Source organism: Oryctolagus cuniculus, chromosome 3 (genome assembly GCF_964237555.1).
Source record: "Oryctolagus cuniculus chromosome 3, mOryCun1.1, whole genome shotgun sequence".
In the NCBI taxonomy this organism is placed as follows: domain Eukaryota; kingdom Metazoa; phylum Chordata; class Mammalia; order Lagomorpha; family Leporidae; genus Oryctolagus; species Oryctolagus cuniculus.
The window spans coordinates 3,480,386-3,501,929 of record NC_091434.1 but is presented as its reverse complement, the minus strand read 5'-3'; the positions used below and the strand labels follow the sequence as shown (position 1 = coordinate 3,501,929).

Below are 21,544 nucleotides of genomic sequence, written 5' to 3'. Positions count from 1 at the left end.
AGCCCCTCTGTCCCGGCCACGGCCCCCCGCGCGGCGCCCCCCCCCCCCCCGCCCCAGGGCCCCGGGAGCAGGTGCGCTCCTCCCTGCCCCGGCGGCGGCTCCGCCCTGGGCTGCCCTCGGTCACGAGAAAAATGCGAAGCTTTTGTCTAAACAAAATATTTCCTTTGTAAGTGCTCTCCCCACACCCAGGCCCTCCAGCCGCGGGAGACTTTGGCCTCGCGACCCCAGCCCCGGCATTTGGCAGCCTGCTGCTGCTGTCCATGCAAAAGGGAGAGCCGCAGGGCGCCTGGCTGCGGGGACCGCGTGCGTGGAGCGAGGCCGTGCGTCCCAAGTGCAGCTCCGTGTACGCGCCCCCTGCCCCGGCCCGCACGCAGCGCCGATAAGGATGTAGATCTCACTAAGGCTAATGCCAACAACCGCAGACGGGCTCGCTCCCGCGCGGGGAGGGCGCTATCGGGACGCGCCGAGCGGCCCCCCGGGGCGTGTCTGGCACCGGGCAGGCTCCCGGGGCATCGCCCTGCAGAGCTCTGGCCCTGACGTCCTTTACAAATGCAAGTGGTGGAAGGACGTGGACGTTGGCGGCTGCGTGCTCCACTCTGGGGTCAGGGTGCGGCGCCCTGGCCGAGCGAGCGAGCTCCGCTTTGGAGGCATTGGAGCCAAACCCGGCTTGTCCGTCAGCAGCGAGGTTCAGAAGTTCCCAGCCATCGCCGTCTCGGGCCGGCCAGGGGACTCCCGCGGTGCTAATGGGATTGCTAAAGATACACCTGAGGCCAGATCAATGGCTGATGGTTTTGCAAAGCACCAGGGTTTCTTTGCAGTATTTTTTTTTTTTTTTCTGCCATCTTTCCCCCCCTGGGGTCTGGACCTTGTGGCTTCATTAGGCTTTGCAAATGAGGGGAGGCTGGGGTTTCCCGAGAGCTTGCTTGTTCAGGAAACAGCAGGCTGGGGGAGGCTTACGGGAGAGGGAAGGGGGTGTGGAGGGGAGGGAGAGCGAGCGAGCGAGCGAGCCCTAGACCAGAGTTAGCAAGCTGCCACCTAGAGGCGCCCTTCCGCAGCGTATAAAACGCGAGTCCGCCGCAGAGAGCTCACAGTTGCAGGAAACCGCTCTGCGCAGAGGGAGCCAGCACACGGCGGAGCCCAGCCAGCCCGGAGGTGAGGAGGCCAGGCTCCCCGGGGCAGGAGGGGAGGCGGGCAGGGCTCCCGCTGCTGGGCCCGCCCAGAGGATTTCTCTGGCGCGGGTGGGCCGAGTGCCTGAGGGTCCACACGGCTGGCGCCTGGAAGCCCAGGCTGGCTGCTCATCGCATGCCTGCATGGCAAACTCTGCCGATGCGGGGTGGGGGTGCGCCCTGCAGCGCAGGAGCCAAGGGCTGTTCCTTCCGTCACTTGGGGACGGAAATTTGCGCGTGTGAGCGTGTGTTGGATCTAGGAGTGCGGAGTTTATGTGAGGCTGTGATAGTCACTCACCAGGGAGCACGGGAGCTTTGCAAAAATGCCCACCGTCCCCTCTGCCTGCCCCGAGCTGGCAAGGGGTTAGCTTGGCAACGCTGCTTCCCGGCTTCCTTGCGGGCCTGTCAGCTGGGAAGCAGACAGAACCGGGGGTAAATGCCCGCTTCTGAAAGGGCAGTGTGTTTTATCAGGAGCCACCCTGCCTTGCTGGGGAGGGTGCCGGGGGTCCCCCTGGAGATTACCAGCTCCGGTAAGCCCGGAAGCTGTAAATGTGAAGTTAAATACAGCCCCGTCTTCTTGCCTCTTGATTGCATCCTCGCTAATCTAATTTGAGTATTTATTGTTGTCTCAGAAAGTGTTAAGCCGAGCCAGCTTCAGCTGGAAGAATAAGAAGGGGGGGGGGCGCACAGCAAAGTCGGGTATTTTATAATTCAAATACGCTCTCTCCAGGTGGAGCACGTGTTTCCGTGGATTTGAGGGGCGACTGCGAGTGAGGACTTTGGAGTGAGATCAGGGATGGGTTGTTAGCCAAGGCTTGTAACTTCCAGGACAATGAGACGTTGTAAAAGTCAGACTGGCTGTCTCTCTCCCTAGCTCTCCTCTCTTCTTTCTTTCTCTCTCTCTCCTTTCTTTTCCTTTCCTTTCTATTCATTTGCTTAGAACAGGATCGATTCGTGTCTGCAGAGAGGGAGCGAGCCCCCTTGAATGGCTCGGGTCCTTTGAACGTATTTGGGGCAGTGAGGTCCCCTGAAACCTCAGCCTGCAGAGTCTCCGTGTGACAACTTTTTTCTTTTCTTTCAAAACACAGATGCTGCCTTTGTGTCCCTGTATTTATTCCAGGGAAATGTGGAGATCAAATGGGCGTGCTGGAAAGGAGAGTGGGGGCTGCGAGGGCTCTGCAGATTTTAAATGGATAAACTGCTTGTCTTTTCTTTCATCAGACTGTGAGCCCTCTGCAGATGCAAAGCCTCGCTCGGAGCAGAGCTGCACATGGGGCTCGCTTGGAAATGATTTGTGCTGTTTTCCCCGGTTTGTGCCGTAAACACTTGAATGTGCACACAGCAGCTGAGTGCAATGCCACAGCCTCCGGCCTCGGGGAGGCTGGGCCGGGCTGCACAGGACGGGGTGGAAACGCAAAGGAAAAGTGGAGGAATGGCTGCCCTTGGCTGTCCATCAGGTTTTTTTTTTTTTTTTTAAGGGCATGCGTTGTAGTCATAACTTTAAAAAGTTCCAAGGCTTGTGCTCAACAGGGAGCTGACTGGGGAGGTGCGTGAGTCGCCCTTGGAGAGGCCAGGAGGCCTGATGACTTCTAATCAGGCCCGGGAGAGGCCAAGGGCAGGCTTTCTGGGCGGAAAAAAAAATAAAATAACAAAAACCCTTACTTAATCAGGAACAGTGGCTTTTTGTGTGGTGGGTTCGGGCGGAGGGCCGCTGTTTTCCAGTGGGCGTGGGGGGAAGGTTGGTTGCAGTTACTTCAACATGGGGCTGCGGGGCGGCCACTTTGTAAACCGTGAGAGTGACCAGGAGTAAGAAACAGATCCCAGAGATTTCCCAACTTGAGATCGCTCTCCGCGATTCTGCAGGACGGGATGGAATCAGGGGCCGGAGGCGTGTGTGCTTAAAACTAGACAAGCGGGAAGCTGCATTTTGCCATTAGGACCAGGAAACGTGTACAAATGCCTTCTAATTGGGTTGCGTGCGTTCAGCCGTAATTTAGAAAGAATTCAGTCTGTGTGTGTCAGCTACTTTTAAGTCCAGAAAAGCCAAGGAGCAGGCAGCTCCAGGAGCCGTATTTTCTGTTACAATGAAAACCAGCAGGGTGCAACAAGACAGGTCGGGAAGGAGGTGGGGTCCCGTCCCTGATGTTGAATTTTTGGTGCTTTTCTGCCAGGAGACTTTGGTCTCCAAGCAGCCACTCACTTAGAGTAGAAGAAAATCCCTTGTTGCCTTGTGGCTGTGGTGGCTGTGGACTTGCCTCTGTCTATGGGGACTGCTTTCCAGAGCCGCAAGTGGGTCTGCACACAGTCAGTGCTGGGTTCCAGGTGGACAAGGGGCTAAGGAGTGGCCTTGAGCTGCTGCTGGCCCAGGGACGGACACAGGGGCCCCCGGTGGGCAGTGCGGGGTCTCTGCGTGTTGAGGGCTGTGTGGCCGCACTGTCAGCATCTTCTGCTGTTCCCATGGTGACCGACAGCTCTGCAGGTGTCCGGCCTGGCTTTCCCAGGAGCAGCCTGGCTGTGCAGTGTCCTGGGCATCCCCCTGCGCCAAGCGGGGAGCCCTGGGTGGAGGATTCTCCCAGCCTGCTGCCTGTCCGGGTCCTAGGCTGCGTGGGAGTCGGGTCTGAGTGCCCCGGGCCAGCCCTGACCCCACCCTGGCCAGGTGGGGCCCCTGGATCTGCTCCTGCCGCCACAGCCTTGCTCTTCCCGGCTCGGCGGACCCAGTGGGGTTTCTGGGTGTGGGACTTGTTTTTCTTCCCCACACACTTGCCAGTGGATAAGGCTGCCGCCCTCAAGTGTCAGCCCGAAGCGGCTCTAGGGCTTCTGGGACTGGGTGGGCCCCGCCTGCATCAGAGCATGACCCCCCCCCCCCCCCGCCATGATTTTTTTGAGTTCTCAAATAACTCAGAGAAGTTCCTTCCTTAGGGAAAGCAAGACCGCTTAGGCCACTGAAGACCGTGTCACCCATGAGGCCTGGTTCTTGCTTGGGGGGCACCAGGGGACAGAGCTGCCATTCTGCTCCCATCCCGGCGAGGGCCACAGAGAGCCGCCTGGGCCGGAGCCTCCCTTGGCTTCTCCCTCCGCCTGCTGGGTTGGTTGATTTCCGCATGGATTTAATTCAGGATGGATTCAAAACAAAAATAAAAACAAGTCTAATGGTGCTGCTGAGGTCGCGCGGATCTGCTGACTCTGACGGCACGCTCTCGAAGACCTGACGCCAGCCAAAGGGAAGAGCCAGGGCTTGAGTTGTTGTAGGGTGACTCACAGGGGATGACATCCCTGGAGAAGTCGGAAGGGGGCCGAGGACTCTGTTCCCAGCCACAGGCAGCCAGTAACTCCCGCCTTCTCCTGCGCTGGCCTCTGTCTGCAGGTGCACAGAATGGCGAGTGTCAGAAGAAGGGGCTGCCCAGGGCTGACCCTGAACTTGCCCTCCATCTGCCATTGTGGGGTGCAGGCCTCAGACTACCAGGAAGGAGGTGGCCAGTAGACAGAGGTCCTGCAGGGCCCAAGGAGGGCAGAGGGCCCCTCACCGGGGGCCTGGTGTCTTATCTTATCTGCACTGCTGTTGGGGGGAGCCTGCCCGCCCCACACCCAGCCACCAGAGCCCAAGTACTTTCTGTATCACTGTCCATTCTTTAAGGCCTGTTCTGCCCCAAAGCCATGGCTCTGCGTGGACGCACCCAGGCCTGACCTCCCTGCCCGAGCTGCTGAGCTCATTCCTGGTTTTCATCTCCCCTTTGCCCGGGCCAGCTGGGGGCTCTGTTTTCAGACTCCCGCACCCTCCCTTGGTCACCTCCTTCTCCTTGAAGGCCCAGTGGACACCCCCACCCCTGTCGCAGGGCAGCCCCAGTGCCCTTGCACCTCCCTGGCCTCTGCAGTGGGGTGGGAGGTTCTTGGGGGGAACGAGTGGTGAGAGGAGTCAGGCCTGCCTCCCTCCTGGGCCTCCTGGCTCAGCCGGGGTCACAGAAAATCTGCAACTGTTAGTAGTGCAGCCTCAGTGGAGCCTGACTGATGGCTGTGGGTCACTGGACACCTGCTCTGTGCCAGGTGCCTGCACCGTCGGTGGCTGTGCAGGGATGGTGGGGGGGGGGTGCCAGCCATGGGCAGGAGGGAGGTGGGGGGGTAGGTAGGGTGCACAGCAGGATTCAGGGCCGCGGGCTGGGGAGGAGGCAGGAGAGGCAGACGGGCCCAGGGCACAGCTGGGAGGAGCGCCCCGCGTCGCGGAGGCAGCTTTTGTGTGTGTTGAAGGTGGTTTTGGAGAACACCAGCCAGGGGCCTGGACACAGGGCAGTGTCTGGGAGGGAGCCAGCAGGGGGAAGACACGTTACTGCAGGCCTAGTCCCCCAGCCCCGAGTCGAAACCGGGAGTCGGCTCATCCTGGCCTCGCCCCAGCTTGCTGGGGGGCTGTGTGTGTGGGGGGGCTCCAGCAACTGTTTGGATGCAGCTCGGCTGTCATCCAGGAACCTTGGCGAGAGGCATGGTCCTCCACTGGACGCGGCGGTGGCCCACAGTGTTGGGGCCGCGAGGGGTGCACGTGTCCCCTGGGTGGCTGTGGGTGGGAGCTGCCTGTCTCGGTGCAGGTGTGCGGCCAGGTTGCTGGAAACGCTGTCGCCGTGGCCAGGGCTGAGCGAGACGAGGTGGCGTTGGGGAGCAGGGCTGGAAGCTGACGTTTACTGCTTTTGGCTCTCGGCCGGGCCTCTGGGGTCTAGAGAAAGAGAACTTGAACCCCGCCTGCGCCGCGGCTCATTCCTCTCGCTATTAACTTGCGCCTCGTTGTCCAGGTCCAGGTTCCAAGCACACAGAAGTTCGCGGAGCAAAACCACAGCTCCCCCTCTGCGGCCCCCCGGGGCTCTGTGCTGCCTGCACAGCTCGCCCTTCGCCTCGCTGTCCACGCACACCCACACACGCATGCGCGTGCATGTGTGTGCGCGCGTGTGCGTGCGCCCGGGGCCCTGCCCTTCCCAGCGTTGCGTGTTCTGCGTGTCGGCCGCCCGCTCTCACCCCAGCTGCATCCGATTTCACGCAGTGGCTGCTCACGTGTTTTTTGGAGCCGGGCCTCTCCTGACGAATGTTTGTGTTGTCTCGCTCGGGTTTTGCTCGGGAACAAATCCTGCTTCAGCCGACATCTGTGTGCACACTGGGGGACGTGGCTGTTTGCAGAAGAGAAACGCGTGAACTTGCGAAGTCGCAGCACTGGGACGGGCTTTGATCCCAAGCCCCCTTTGCTGGAATCCTGACAACCCCGGGGTCTGAGTGGGCCCGGGCCCACAGAGTCAGGCAGTGGGCAGGTGTGACTGACACTCAGAGGTAGCGCCTACGCTTTGGCCTCAGGCCCATGGGGGCGGGACTGCTGATTGATTCCAGCCCAGCGGGACTGGGGCAGGGGGGACAGGGAAGACTCCCGCGGGACCCCAGGTTGTATGGTGCCCCTCGTGCAGGGGCTATGTGGTGTTGTCTGTACACAGAGTGTGGGGGCGGCCGTGCGGGGTGCCGCCAGCTCCTGTCTCTATGTTTCTCTTCCTTCCTTCGGCCACTGGAGCCTGCTACGGTGCAAACTGACAGCCCCCATCAGGACCTGGGAGAAGGGGGCTGGTCATCGAGTGGGATTCTAGCTTCTTCTCCTGCCCACTCCAGGGGTCCATGGTGCTCAGTGATGGATGACTGGCGGTCATCAGTGCCTCCCCTCTCCCCTTCAGCCCCTGGGCAGTGACAGCCGTGGCCCTGCGGGCAGTGTCCCACTGGGCCACCCCCTGAGTGGGGAGGGGAGCCCCGTATACTGGGGAGGGGTATCCAGCTCAGGAGCACAGTTCTTCTGACATCGGGTGTTCTTTGCCCGAAGGGCAGAGCGGAAGCTGTCTGCTGGCTCCCCCACCCCACCCCATGCTGTCAGCTCGGAGAGCCCCCAGGGCTGGCTGCCCACGGGGTGTCCGTGGGAGAAGTGGAGGGACACAGTGTGTTCTCGTTGTGGGGTCCTGCTTGGGGCTGTCCCTGCTGTGCACCGGCCAGGGCCTGGCCAGGCCCAGAACATAGCTGAGCCCTAGAGGTCAAGGGAGGCCCAGGCCAGAGCAGAGCCGTGGAGGGCTCAGGATCCTGGCTCAGGCTGGCAGAACTGAGTGTTGGTCCTTTCGTTCTGGCCCCAGCATCCATGGCTGCCTCTGCTCAGGCCAGTGGGTCTGGGCGAGGGGGCCAGGCAGGTGTGCTGAGCTGCCCTCCCCCTAGGGCCAGTCCTGCCCGGCCAGGATGTGGGGCTGCGGCCTGTCTCCATCCGAGTTCCCCTCTTCCAGGGACTGGGGTCTGGGGTGATGACGGGGCGAAACGCTCCATCGCAGAGCCACACTGTACGTGTGTTCATTTGAAGGCAACTGGGCTGAGGACCAGGGTCCCCACGCTGGAGCCTCTGCGCTTTCTCCCTGAGTCAGCAATGCAGAGCGAGGTCAGCCCCAGGGCGCTCAGTGGCCAGGGCACAGTCTGGGGCTGGCCGCCGGCCCGAGGCTCCGCTGGCAGGTCAGGGGGCCTCAGCACAGGAAGAGCCCAGAGCTCCTCATGTGAGTGAACCCCCTGACCTGGCTCTCGCTCATCTCTCCGGCCGCCCTCCTGTGCTTGCGTGTCATGTTGGGGGTCACAGGGCAGGGTGTCCTCCTGGTGGGGTGGCCCGCGTGGCCAGCAGCTCCCTCTGCAGAGAGCCGTCACCGTGGGGAGGGGAGGGGAGGGGAGGGGAGGGGAGGGGAGGGGAGGTGGCCATCATGGATGGCGGCAGCGGTCACCAAGGCCCAGGGGGGTCCCCGGGAGGGGAACCAGGGCCATGTGCAGCCCACAGAGCGTGTAGGGGGTCTCTGCTCGCTGGGACTCCAGAGCGGATCCTCTGCTGGGGGTTGGAGGCTGTGGAGCCGACCTGGGAGGCAGCCAAACTGCTCACCGCTCAGGGATCTGTTCCTGTGGTCCCGAGGGATGGACCCATCAGACTCCTGGCCTTGGGTGCGCTTGGGGGTGCCCTCCCCGGGGGTGTTTCTTACTCACCAGTCTCCAACATGGTAAAGAAGTAAGAGAAATCGGATTCCCCGGCTGGAGAAGCCCCAGGTTCGTTCTTCCTGGAGCTGAGGTTTTGTTGAGCACCTGCTGTATGCAGGCCTCTGTGCCAGGCCTTCGTCCTAGGGATGCTCTGAGCTGGGTGTCGCTGCCCAGTGTCGGGCTGCAGGGGAGCCCTGGCCTGGGAATCAGGCTCCTCACCACCTCAGTGTAGCCATGGGGCACTGACCCACTGGCCGTTGCCCTCAGCCCCCAGGGAGTCCTTGCATGGGACCTGGGGTTCCCTCCCGGTGGGCTTGGCTGTGGACTCGTGCTTTGTGTTTGACCATCACCCAGTGGCAGCCTGGGGCCTGCAGGAACTGTGGGGAGCTCAGGTGACGATGGGCAAGAGAAGACAGCCCCTGGCAGCCGTCTGTCCTTGCTGGTGCCTTGGTGGGGAGGTCACTTCCAGACAAAGCGGTGTCTCGTGCCCGCATCTCCCGGGGTGTGAAGCGGTGACAGCTCACAGCACTGGGGTCAGCAGGAATTCCTCAGCCCTGCAGCAAGGCAACAGGTGCAGCCCTGGTGCTCTGGGCCTTGGCCCCTGCTGTTTTTGAAGCAGTTGAACGCATACAGGGACTCCCTGGGAAGCCAGGAGGTGGCCCAGGGCTCCGGGCAGGGTTGGTTGCCCTCTGTTGAAAATCAAAGCCGGGGGCCTGAAGGTTTGGGGCGCAGGTTGGGTGAGCGAGTTTCTCCTGCCACGTCTAAGGTTTACAAGTGAAGGGTGCAGGAAGGTGGAAAGCGCTGAGTCACATTTTAAGTGCAGACTCAGAAGAGGATGTGCAGTGTGTTCCGGGAGACCCCAAAGGCAGAGCAGGGTTCGGAGGGAGTCAGGGTGCCGTTCTTGGAGGACACAGATCACAGGGCCCCCGACCCCACCGGGGGCGCACATGGACCCTGTGTCTGCGGTTTCTTCGGCCCCTGTGCCTTGCGGATCCTGCACCCTGGGCACAGCCAGCCTGGTGCCTGCAGCACACAGCCGGGAGAAGATACAGAGAATAAACACTGTTTCTCTTGAGCCGCTGGGCTGTCTGATGCAGGGTTCTGTTAGGGTTTTCTTTTCTGCGTTCTATGCAAGATGAAACAGGGCTAAAGCGTCATAGCGCCCGCGAACGCGCCTGGACTGGAAACTCCTGCTCCATGTTCTCTGTTTGCCCCACAGGCCGTGGGACCACTCGCCTGGGAGCCATGGATCTGCATCTCTTCGACTACGCGGAACCCGGCAACTTCTCCGACGTCGTGTGGCCCTGCAACAGCAGCGGCGACTGCATCGCGGTGGACACGGTGCAGTGCCCCGGCCTGGCCAACAAGAGCGTCCTGCTGTACACGCTCGCCTTGGTCTACATCTTCATCTTCGTCATCGGCATGATCGCCAACTCCGTGGTGGTCTGGGTGAACGTCCAGGCCAAGACCACGGGCTACGACACGCACTGCTACATCCTGAACCTGGCCATCGCGGACCTGTGGGTGGTCATCACCATCCCCGTCTGGGTGGTCAGCCTGGTGCAGCACAATCAGTGGCCCATGGGCGAGCTCACCTGCAAGGTCACCCACCTCATCTTCTCCATCAACCTCTTCGGCAGCATCTTCTTCCTCACCTGCATGAGCGTGGACCGCTACCTGTCCGTCACCCGCTTCGCCGGCACCTCGAGCTGCCGGAAGCAGAGGGTGCGCCGTGGCGTCTGCGTCCTCGTGTGGCTGCTGGCCTTCTGCGTGTCCCTGCCCGACACCTACTACCTGAAGACCGTCACGTCCGCCTCCAACAACGAGACCTACTGCCGGTCCTTCTACCCCGAGCACAGCATCAAGGAGTGGCTCATCGGCATGGAGCTGGTCTCCGTCGTCCTGGGCTTCGCCGTCCCCTTCTCCGTCATCGCCGTCTTCTACTTCCTGCTCGCCAGAGCCATCGCGGCGTCGGGCGACCAGGAGAAGCAGAGCAGCCGCAAGATCATCTTCTCCTACGTGGTGGTCTTCCTGGTGTGCTGGCTGCCCTACCACGTGGTCGTGCTGCTGGACATCTTCTCCATCCTGCACTACCTGCCCTTCACGTGCCAGCTGGAGAACGCGCTCTTCACGGCGCTGCACGTGACGCAGTGCCTGTCCCTGGTGCACTGCTGCGTCAACCCCGTGCTCTACAGCTTCATCAACCGCAACTACAGGTACGAGCTCATGAAGGCCTTCATCTTCAAGTACTCGGCCAAGACGGGGCTCACCAAGCTCATCGACGCCTCCAGGGTGTCCGAGGCAGAGTACTCGGCGCTGGAGCAGAGCGCCAAGTGACCGCCGGGCCCCGCCCGGGGCTCGGGGACTCGGATGCATGCGGCCCACGGGGCGGCGGCGGGCTGCTGTGGGTTTCTCGACGGAAGCGGAGTGGCTTTGCTCTCGATGCTTGAGTGACAGGAGGAGGGAACAGGTGTCCCCAGGCATCCGTCCCCTCTCGCTCGGGCCCACGGGCTGTCGCCTGGCTGTGCCTTCGGACAGCGTCACAGCTGGTGCACCAGAGCCACGCTCAAGCCAGCGTCAGGACTGGCCGGCCCCGGCACCTGTACAGAAGTGCTGTGTTCCTGGAATTCTTTTTTTTTTGGTATGGTGATTTGTATTTAAGTTGTAAGACTTTATTTTCTCACTATTGGTGTACCTTATAAATGTATTTGAAAGTTAAATATATTTTAAATATTGTATGGGAGATACAGTGCTGACATATTCAGAGTGTGGTAGTTTAAGGACTGGTTTGACTTCAGTTTTGACTAAGGATGACATTAATTGTTAGCTGACCTGGAACTTTATATATATATATATATAAGTACATATATATATATAAATATATGCCAGTCCTGGCTGAAATGTTTTATTGACCATAGTTTTATATCCGTGTGTGTGTGTGCGTGTGTGTGTGCGTGTGCATGTGCATGCATGTGTGCGTGTGTGTGTGCATGCGTGTGCATGCGTGTGTGCGTGTGCATGCGTGTGTGTGCGTGTGCATGCGTGTGTGTGCGTGTGCTGTTTTGCGCCGGCACAGGACATGGAGCAAGAGCGGCTCTGAAAGCAGCAGTGTGTGACGCGAACGTGTTGTCACGTTACATTTTCAACAAAGCAGAACTGTCCCGGGCTGCAGGTCTGTGCACGGAGGAACGGAGAGTTCTCTCGATTTGTAAGTTATTTTTTTTTTTAAATAAAGATTTTTGTTTCCTAACGTTGTGCCTGCCCGTGCTTCAGTCTGGCAAGCGTGTTTGGCACTTGGGTGGCTGTGACTGGGAAGACGATGGCACAGCCACACCCAGGCGTGCGTGCGGCACACACGGCGTGGCCGGGCACACCGGGGAACCACCCTGGAGCCAAACCCAAGGGGCCGGCTTGGGTGAAAAGGTAGGAGGGGCAAGGGTGGGGTGCTTTTATTTTAGGTTTTCCGACAAGGATGCGTTTAGGGCAGAGGGGATGGCGGAGGAGGTGCCAGGCCGCAGGCCGCCGGTGCTCCTGTGTGCCCCTTCCCTGCCGAGGGTCCGTGGCTTGGGGCCGCCTCTCCCTTTCTGTCGCCTGCCTTCAGGAGCAATGCTTTTTATTCAGAACACACCATGTCCTTATCCTCTTGAGGCATCCGCAGCAGGTGACTCCCTGGCCCGCACATTACCAAAGAAAACCAAGCAAGGGCACGCTCAGAACGGCTGGTCCTGCCCTCGCCCACTGGGCACGGAGCAGCAGCAGAGTGGCTGAGGCTGCGACAGGCAGGAGTTCTGGCAAGGCCGGCTCCCAGCGCTGCCCTGCCCAACTCCACCGGGGGTGAGACCACACTGCGCACACAGGGCCGCTTGCCACACAGGGGTCCCCAGACAGAAGCCTCCATCTCGCCCGTGTGCATGGGGGCCGCGACCCTCTAGGAAAACACCCCAGCGTGAGGACTCGCCCACACACTGACCCGGGCAGCACGTGCGTCCCCGGGGACCCGTCCGTGGACTTGGCTGCAGGAGAGCCCCCGTTTCCTGCAAAGGGCTTCAAGGCCAAGCTCTCCGCAGCAGGGGCCCTGACTCTGCACACGTGGTTCCCCAGGTGTCTGTGCACCTGGCCTTGCTCCAAGCAGTGTCGATAAGGGGGTGTCAGCCCAGCGGTAGGCAGAGACCGAGTGGAAGGAAGGCTTGGAGGAGAAGGCACCGGGAAGCAGGGGCCCCTGACGACCCAGCGAGTGTGCCTGGGTGATAAGAGCGGGTCCCACGTCTGCTGTGAGCTCCTGGTGGGTCCGAGTTCAGACAGACGCTCCCCCTGCAGGCTGTGGGTTCCAGGTGGGGGTGTGGGGCGTGCGTCACATACAGGCTCGGCTGTGGGGCTGAGGAAGCTGAGTTCCAGTTTGGAGTCCCTGCCTTCCCCTAGAATTTCAAGGGGGCTGCACCGTGCCATGGGGGAGGCCGGGGTCCTCGATGGCCAGCCGTCCACGCTGACGTCTGAGCTGTCACTGCCGGCCCAGTGCTCGTGCGGGTCTCCTGTGTCACCCTTGTTCGGGCAGCTCCCTGCTGTGCAAGACCACGGGGCAGGGGTGGGGTGGGGCTGCCCCAGCTGCTGCCTCCCTGTGGAGGTGTGGAGCGGGCCGGGGGGAGGTGAGGGCTGAGCTGCACACACCTCTGCCCCCAGCCTGCCCCTTGTGCTCCGGGGGACTTTCCGTCTCCCACGGGCCCGGGGCAAGTGCCTCTGGGGGCCCAGCCCCTCAGGAATGTCCAGGTTCATGGTCTCTAGGGTGCAGCTCATCCGGGGGAAGCCCCGTGACTAAGCTTTCTCTGTTCCTTCTAGAAATCCCCTTCTGGGGATGCCTGGGGCTTGCATCTTGCGATTCACGCCTAGTTACCTGCTCATCAGAGCCCCTGGAGCCCCGTGGGACAATCAGGCCTTAGGTGTCAGGGCCCAGAGTGGCCAGGGAGGGCGGAGCCATCAGCCAGCCCTGAAAACAGTTTTGTCCCTCCCTGTGCATACGGCGGCCTGGAGGAGATGCGGGGGAGGGCCTAAGGGGTGGGGGAAGCCCCTGGGCCCTCCTCAGCTCCAGGGACCAGGGGACCTGAGGTTCTCCCACTCGAGGGTCATTCTCTGGTGTCTTTTCCACGACAGATCTTCAGAAACCACAGCCCCTGGCAGCTGGAGCCCTGGGCTGGGCAGGTCCTCACAGCTGGGAGCAAAGCAGGTGACGCTGCTTCCTGCGTGCCCCTGCCTCACCCCAGAGGTGCGAGCTTTCCCTCTCTGTCCCCTCCCCTCACCCAGGGGGCTGTGTCAGCCAAAGCCAATGGCAGCCGTCGCCCGTGAGTCACGTTGAAATGCCTGCCGTCTGGCTCGGGCGTAGCAGCTGACTTCAATGCCACTGAGACGCCAGACATGGGCGCCTCGGGCACAGAGGGATGCGGCCCACTCGCTGCCGGTGGCCTTTCGTCCCCCTAGGAGCGTCGCTGCCGCAGGCTGAGAACCGCGCACACGTGGGTTCGGGTCTGTGAGGCGGCCAGGCCCCCTAAGCACGGCCGTCTCTGAGGGAGGCAGCAGCCAGGGGTGTGGGCTCTCTTCCTTGGAAACATGGAAGGCTGGGATTGAACTCCGGGATTCTGGCTTCTGCCTGCCCAGCCGTGGCTACGGCAGGTATCTGGGGCGTGAACCGGCAGATGCAAGATCTCTGTTAGTGAGCATTCCTACCTTTTCACCGAGTTGTCCACCAAGACCCTCGTTCACACTGCTGAGCGTTCTGCCCTTCATGGTCGGCGGGCGCGGGGGGTCCGAGTGCATCATGAGCTTCACCCCGTGCTACGAACACTTCCACTGGTTGTGGGGCCCTGGGAGAGCTCCCCTCTTTCAGGTGCACATGTGCGTGTCGCCTGTGTGGATCCCCCATCTTGACACCAAGGACGTTTGATGTGGAGTGACGCTAGTTTGAACAAGGTATGATAGGAAACTAAATTGCAGGTGCACGCTGGGCTGGGCAGTGGTTGGTCTGCCTTTTGGGTGGTGGGGGCAGGACTGACCTCTACAGATTCTTGTCTGGTTCTCGCGCAATCATGCACACGTGCACACGTATGCACACACAACATGCACACACGCGCACATGCCTGGACTTGCTGCCATCGGTGTAACTAACACACAAACCCAGGTCAGTTCCTGCGCTCGTGTCTGGCGTGGTCCTAGCGGGAGCCTGGGTCACAGAGCTGAGGTCCACCTCTGGCAGTCCCGGCCTCTGCCACAGTGGGGCTGGCCGGTGAGCAGCCCGAGGAGCCGTCACCTTTTGCTGTCCTGGGGAACGGGGCGGGGGTTTAGCTTTGCCAAACCTCGATGTCCTCAATGATAGAGCCCACTGATGACAGCGCTGACGCATAAGATCAGCAGATTATTGTCTCCAAAAAGCACAGTCGCAGTGCCCGGGGCACACGGAGCACACGCAGAGGACAGCAGCTGTCCAGGTACGTGCGCTCTGAGCACAGCCTGTTTTCAGAAGAATTCACGTTTCCAAGACCGGGGCGGGGCTGCGGGCAGTGGCTCAAAAGGCACGGCACGCCCACCACAGACAGTGGATTCTTCCCCGGGGGGTTTGGGGCAGTGCGTGTTTGTGTCTCTGTGTGTGTGTGCACGTGTATGTATATGTGCATATGCACATGCATGTGCACACGTGTGTGCATATATGTGCTTGCGTATGTGCGTTTGTGCACACACACATGCACCTGCTGGCATCTAGTGGGCTGAGCCACAGGCGCTCTGAACCTCCTATGGTGCACAGGATGGCTCCACACCAGAAAAGTACCAGGCCCCCAAAGCCAACAGAGCTGAGATGGGAGACCCCGGCTTGGGCTAAAACCAATCATTCTGACACAAAGCGGGGGCTGGTGCTGTGGTGTAGTGCGCTAAGCCTCAGCCTGTGATGCTGGCATCCCATATAGGTGCTGGTTCAAGTCCTGGCTGCTCCTCTTCCTATCCAGCTCTCTGCTGTGGCCTGGGAAAGCAGTGGAAGATGACCCAAGTCCTTGGGCCCCTGCACCTGTGTGGGAGACCTGGAGGAAGCTCCTGGCTCCTGGATTCAGATTGGCCGAGCTCTGGCTGTTGTGGCCATCTGGGGAGTGAACAGCAGGAAGACCTCTCTCTCTGCCTCTCCCTCTCTCTGTAACTCTGCCTCTCAAATAAATAAATAAATACAATCTTTAAAAAAAGACACATCTTCTGGGTGCTGTTCGTTGCCTCTGAGTAGCGCCTTTGACCACCCCTGGGGAAGGACGGGACAGGTCTGTTAGCACCTGAGGTGGGGGTGGGAGGCGGGCTGCTGGTGGAGCGCAGTGAGCAGGGCTGTGCTGGCCGCGGTGAACGGTGTTGGTGGTGTTTCTCCCGCGAGTCCCGCGTCCTTACCCTAAAGTCACTCTGGGCCTTTGTGCAGTTATTGAAGACATCAGAAGAGGGATGCACATGTGGACAGACGCAGCCGGATGAACGCCTGGAGGAGCGAGTGACGGGCGCTGGGGTCTGCGTGAGCCCACACCAGTGTCTGTACAGCTCCCGTCCCTCCTTGGGCCCTCAGTGCTCCCTGGACGAGCTGTCTGGGGACGTCCGCGTGACCGTGGACTTCACAGGTCCGTCTGAGGGCTCCGGTGGGTCCCTGTCCACCTGTCTGCCGCCGCGGGGTGCAGGCACGTGACCTCTGTCTCCCCTCCCCAACCCCTGCTTCTGAAACTCTGACATGCACAGCCGGGCCGCGTGCAGGGCGCGCTGTCTGTGAGGAGTGAGGAGTGGAGCTCGGCTTTGCACTTTTTCTTATTTTTCGCAAGCTTCTTTCTCGCCGGCTTTTCATATGCTTATCCACCCAAGTCGCCCCGTGTGGGATTCGGAACACCTGCCAATCATGCCCTTTCTCCCGCCCGCGGCTGGCAGGGATGAAAGCGGGGCCTGCGCCGGCCATTGGTGGCGATATAACGTTTGGAAGCAGCAGCATGGAAAAATCTGAATTTCCATAGTGATTTCCGGAACTAAAGTGATTAGAATCATTTCCTAGGTAGGTCGGAATCGTCCCTGACAATTCTCAGAAGAAGAAAAGACCCAAAGCAGGGCAGCGTGGCCGCGGCATTACATCTGCTTGGGTGCCTCCGAATGTGTGTTGGCACGGCAACACGTCACCCGGCGCGGGGCCACCGAGCCCGCTCACCGCCCCGGCGACGCTGGATTTGCGTCCTTTCAGCTCTCACTCCCTAGGCCGGGCCGCGATTTGCTGGAGGGGCGCATCAAAGCTTGCCAGGCCGGCGCCTTTCTCAGGGTCGCGGTGCGGGAAGGCGGGTCAGAACCCGGTGTCCATCAGCCGGCCCCCGGCCGCGCCGCCTGAGGTCTGTTCCGAGCTTGTGCCTGCTGACTTGGTCACCCAGCCCCACACTCGCTCCTTCCACCGCGGGCTGGGCAAGCTCCGTGGGGCGCCCGCGGTGTGCCAGGCGCCTGGCCCATCTGTAAGCTCTCAGGACTTGGCAGTTCCTCCTAAACATCTCCCTGGCTGGAAGGGTTAATGATCCTCGGGCTGAGACACAGAGAAATGGCTCTGGACAGCACGAGAGAAGGATCCTGCGAAGCCTCAGAGCCCAGGAGTGGCCTTGGCCTTGCAGGAGCTGGGGCAGCCCTCCTAGTCCAGGCCCCTGGAGACAGGCCCAGGGGACAAAGTGTGGACACAGGCCACACGGCTGCCCTGATGTTCACCTTCTCACGTTCAGAGCCGTGGCTCTCGCCGGGGGTGATTTGGCCCCGAACACGTGGCTCTGTCCGGAGTCAGTCTCGGTTGCCACAACCAGGGGTTGCTACTGGCGCCCCGTGAGCGGAGGCCGGGGTGCTTCTAGACTGGACCAGACATCCCCTTGGGCTGGGCTGGGCAGTGACGAGCTCTGCCCCAGCTGCCAGTGCTGCCGCATGAGGTTCACCACCCCAATTCTGAGGCAGGCGTGTCTGCGTTTTGTACCCCCAACCCGCACACCGGTGCTGGGGGTGCTCTCCCAGGCATGGTCTGCGGCCTGATGCATGCGGACCCCAGAGGCAGGCCCAGGCTCTGCGCCCTCCACCTGCTGGGCAGGTGTTGAGCTGTCATCTGTCGCCACGCCAGTCTTGCTCCTGTGTCCTGACGCTTTCCCCAGCCTGCCTGCATCGAGGGGGTGGCTTCTGCCACCCGCACTGCACGGGACCCAGTCACCAGCTGCTGGCACCCAGGGCACGGCGGCCGGCCTCTCTGCTGAGGTCAGCGTCTCCCGCAGGGCCTCTCGTGCCAGTGGCTGACCAGAGCTCTGCTCCTGCCCCTTTGCCTTGGCTTCCCTGGGGGCTGGGTGACCACCCCTCCCTGAGTCCCGCCAGCTTTGGGGGCGGCTGTCCTCTCCTGGCTCCGCCGCCTGCAGCGGCTTCTGAGGCTCGCCCAGGTCCCCACGCCGCCCTCTCTCTCGGGTGGCGAGTGAGGACTCTGCCCTGAACACCCCTGCCTCACTCAGAGGGCTTCCAGCCGTCACTCCCTCTGACTGGCACTTGGTGTTTGCTGTACACTCTGTGCTCGTCCTGGGCACTTCATCTCTGCTGCGGCCAGCCCCGGTGGAGTGCTGTGCTCGGATCATCTCCCGGTCAGCACTGGGGGTCTCTACGCGGCTTGGTGGCGCTCCAAGTGTCCACGGCACCCGCCCGCGGTGGTGGGAGCCCTCCTAGGGCTCATCCAACATGCGCACCGCAGCGGGAAACGCCCCGGCGGCCTGGTGGGGGCCATTGACTCAGGGATGCGGAATGTGTAGGCAGCCCCAGTGGCCAGTGAGTAATTAGGTGTGGTTGCTGGTGGCCGGCCTCAGGGCTGTCTGGATACGTTCATCATTCCGGGACTGCTCGGGCCCAGCTCCCTGCGAGCGCCCTGCACATTTATCTTCCTGGCCAGAATCCGTGTGGGGATAAACAAATCATGAGCAGGACCTCCTTCCTGGCCTGAGCTGAAAGCCCGGGCTCATCACTCTCGGCTTTCAGACTCCGAGCCTCCGGGGTCAGTGCTCAGCTTATGGGGCAGAAAACAGATGCAGCTAAGATGAGCGCTGTCCCGTGGAAACTGTCCCGTGAGGGCACTGGGACCCTTGTTGGGATGAAGAATTTCAGCCCAGTTAAACGCTTAGTGGCACTTGTAGTCAGCAGATGCTGCATTGCATTGTGGGAAACTCCCATACCATCCTGGATACTTAGCAGCACTTGTAGTCAAACGAGTTTGGCAGATGCTGCATTGCATTGTGGGAAACTCCCATTATGTCCTGGGTACTTCCCGGCCCCTGAGAAGTCACGGAGCCAAGCAGCTCTCCTGGTCTCCTGGTTAGAATGTGGGCTCAGCTGCCCAAGAGCCCAAGAGGCGAGTTTTTCCTCCGAGTCTGAGCTTTCCAGAGGCAGACAGAACAGAAGGGTCAGTGGCAGGGCAAACCCCTCGGAGACCCGCCCTGTGGGTGCGCCTCTTGGAAAACCCCGTCCCAGGAGAGACCTTGATGGCACAATCGTGTCTTTCACGGGGTGGAACAGCCGGCTGGAGGGGAAAGTCATCTCACAGGAGCGGCTCACGCGGCACTGGGCGCGCAAAGCCAAGCGGCGGCTCCGCAGTGTCTTACCTGTGCTGCGGAGTGGCAGCCCTTCCTTGGGGGAGGAGGGAGTGTTTGTTTATCCCTGCCTCAGGCAGCATCCAGGCGGACACTTTGAGTGCATTTCCAACCCAACCCAAGAAACGTACTCAACATAGCGTGGGACCAGCAAGTCAGAGGGGCCATCTGTGGTGTGTGTGGACCCTTTCCAGCCCACCCCAGGAGGGGCCTGGGGTCGTGGATGGGGATGGATGCACCAGGGGCGTCTGTGCATGGGAGGCCCCTGCAGGCGGCTCCATCAAGGTGCCCTGAGCAGAGGGAACCCCGGGCGGAGCAGCTGGGCCGTGTCCGGTCTCCCAGGGTGAAGCCATCGCGGAACCCAGGGAGGCTCACATGGGGGTGTTGCTCCCCCTGCATCTCGTCATGACGAGGGCCGCGGTTGCCAGCGTCCGAGAGAAGTTTCTCGATTCCGTAACCAGTGCCCTGTTCTGGTGGACCTGGCCATGAAGCCCCAGAGACAAGGAGGCTGGGCTCCTCCCAACTGATGGGTATCCAGGGTGGCTGAACTTGGCTGCACCAAGGAATCTGCTGTCGAAGGGAGTAAGCCACGTTCGAGAGGCCGCGCTCCGTGCCCAGGGCCAGTGGCAGGGCTGTGACCGGGCAGCAGCACCTGGCGCAGTGCACGGAGGACTTCCTGGTACGGGAGCCCCAGGGTGCACCGACAGTGCTTTGCCTGTGTGCATTATTTTCCCTACCCAGGTGCCTCGGGGCTTTACGAGGGAGGCAGCCAGGACGGGGATTCAGGATCTGGGGTTCAGGACCAGGGGTTCGGGCCAGGGTGGGTTTCCTCCTCCCTCCACTCTGACTTGGGGAAAGTTATTTACGTCCCAGAGCTTTGGCGGCTGCGTTTGAGAAATGGGGATCCCCGCGGTATCTTCCGCGTGGGCTAAATCAGGGACGGTGCTGAAGCAGACAGCGCAATCCCGGCTGAGCAGACACATTCCAGACAGGGCACGCCTTAGCAGCAACACTCGTGTCCCTCTGGGCTTCCGTAGCGCTTGAACACCTCCCCAACCCGCCAGCCAGACAGTGAGCTGACTATCCCCACCCCACGTGGGCCTGGCTCTGTGTCAGCTCCTCGCCGCGTACTTGTTGAACAAACAAGTGCACAAACGTCAGAGCTCCCCCCGTAAGCCCCAAGCTCCCCCCCCCCCCGTGTTCTCTGGCCTTTACAGGAGCAGGAACGCAATGGATTGAAACAGGTTTAATCAGGAATCATCACAGAGCCGAGCCGGGCGTCTCCCATCACCCATCTAGCCAGGAGGTGGCCTTGGAGCATCGTCCCACATCAGCGGACTCCCGCTCTGAGTCCCGGAGGCTGCGATGCTGAAGAGGATGTGGCTATATGGTTTTTCTTAATTTCTGTCTCTATAGGGTTTTCCTTAAAGGTAGTATTATCAGGGCCGGTGCCGCGGCTCACTAGGCTGATCCTCCACCTAGGGCGCCGGCACACCGGGTTCTAGTCCCGGTCAGGGCGCCGGATTCTGTCCCGGTTGCCCCTCTTCCAGGCCAGCTCTCTGCTGTGGCCAGGGAGTGCAGTGGAGGATGGCCCAAGTGCTTGGGCCCTGCACCCCATGGGAGACCAGGAGAAGCACCTGGCTCCTGGCTTCAGATCAACGCGGTGCACCGGCCGCGGCGGCCATTGGAGGGTGAACCAACGGCAAAGGAAGCCCTTTCTCTCTGTCTCTCTCTCTCACTGTCCACTCTGCCTGTCAAAAAAAAAAAAAAAAAAAAATCAAGGTAGTATCAGGCCCACAGAGCAGAAAAAGAAACAAGCAGCTGCCGCGTCGGTACTCACACGTAGGTGCTCCGGGCAGTTCTGGCTCCAGCCAGCAGAGTTTTGGCAGCTCCAGCAATGCCACGAGAGCGGCCCCTGGGAACAGCTGACTGACAGCTCTGAATCGGAACCGCAGAGCAGGTGGATCAGGAGCCACTTCCCCAGGCTGCGTCCAGAGGAGGAGATCACTCTGCGCAGCCTCCACGTCAGGAACCCCCAGTTTTGGAGGCAGCCAGTTCGGCTGACCAGAGTGAGGCGTGGCCCTGGCAGAGACCCAGATCCGGTTTGCAAAAGAATTTGCCGGTTTCTTTTCTCTTCTCTAAGCGTTGGGTTTGGGTGTGAGTCCTCGAGTCACGGCTTTCAAGAGCCGACACACCTGCTGAGATATGGATTTGTTTTACTGAGTTCTCCCGAGCCAGAAGTCAGCCAGAGGGCAAGGGAGGTTGGCTGCCAGGAGCTTGCTGAAATAGAAAGTGGAGCCTTGGGGGTCCAGGCTAAATGAGCGAGAGCGGAAAGGCAGGCTTAGAGCTGAGCAGAATGTACCGGCGCCTCCGCCTCGAGTGGCTTTCGCCTCCTTCCTCCATCACCGCTACACCTGACCCGAGACCATCAGCCCAACATGGTGAGGCTGAGCGTCCGTCATTCTTCCGGACAGTCTGTGAAAGCAGAATGGATCGCCCGATGCACGGCCAGCTTTTCCTTGTAAGCTGGATCCTGGCTGGACGGGGAGCAGTCTCGTAAGGTGGAAAACCCAAACAATGGGGCCGGGGTTGGCGCTGAATCCTGAACCAGACGCAGCTTTCAGGGGCGGTCAGACAGGGCTGTACGGCTTTGTGAAGACCCTTCACAGAGCAGACCAAGCTTACCGTACTTTAAAATTTGTTTGTGAATTTATTTGAAAGATGCACACACATGCACGCATCCATACA

At 60.9% G+C, this 21,544-nt stretch overlaps 1 protein-coding gene across 1 annotated transcript; it reads left to right on the top strand.

Moving 5' to 3' along the window:
• The first annotated feature begins 265 nt into the window (after window positions 1–265).
• On the top strand, window positions 266–11,418 carry ACKR3 (atypical chemokine receptor 3). Its single transcript, XM_002723240.5, has 2 exons — window positions 266–1,152; window positions 9,388–11,418. The coding sequence occupies exon 2, from the start codon at window positions 9,414–9,416 to the stop codon at window positions 10,503–10,505; it is 1,092 nt and encodes a 363-aa protein (XP_002723286.1). The 5' UTR covers window positions 266–1,152; window positions 9,388–9,413; the 3' UTR covers window positions 10,506–11,418.
• The last annotated feature ends 10,126 nt before the right edge of the window (window positions 11,419–21,544 follow it).

Bases quoted from the DNA above. Each gene is read 5' to 3' on its own strand.
- ACKR3 (XM_002723240.5), top strand. From the start codon at position 9,414: ATGGATCTGCATCTCTTCGACTACGCGGAACCCGGCAACTTCTCCGAC.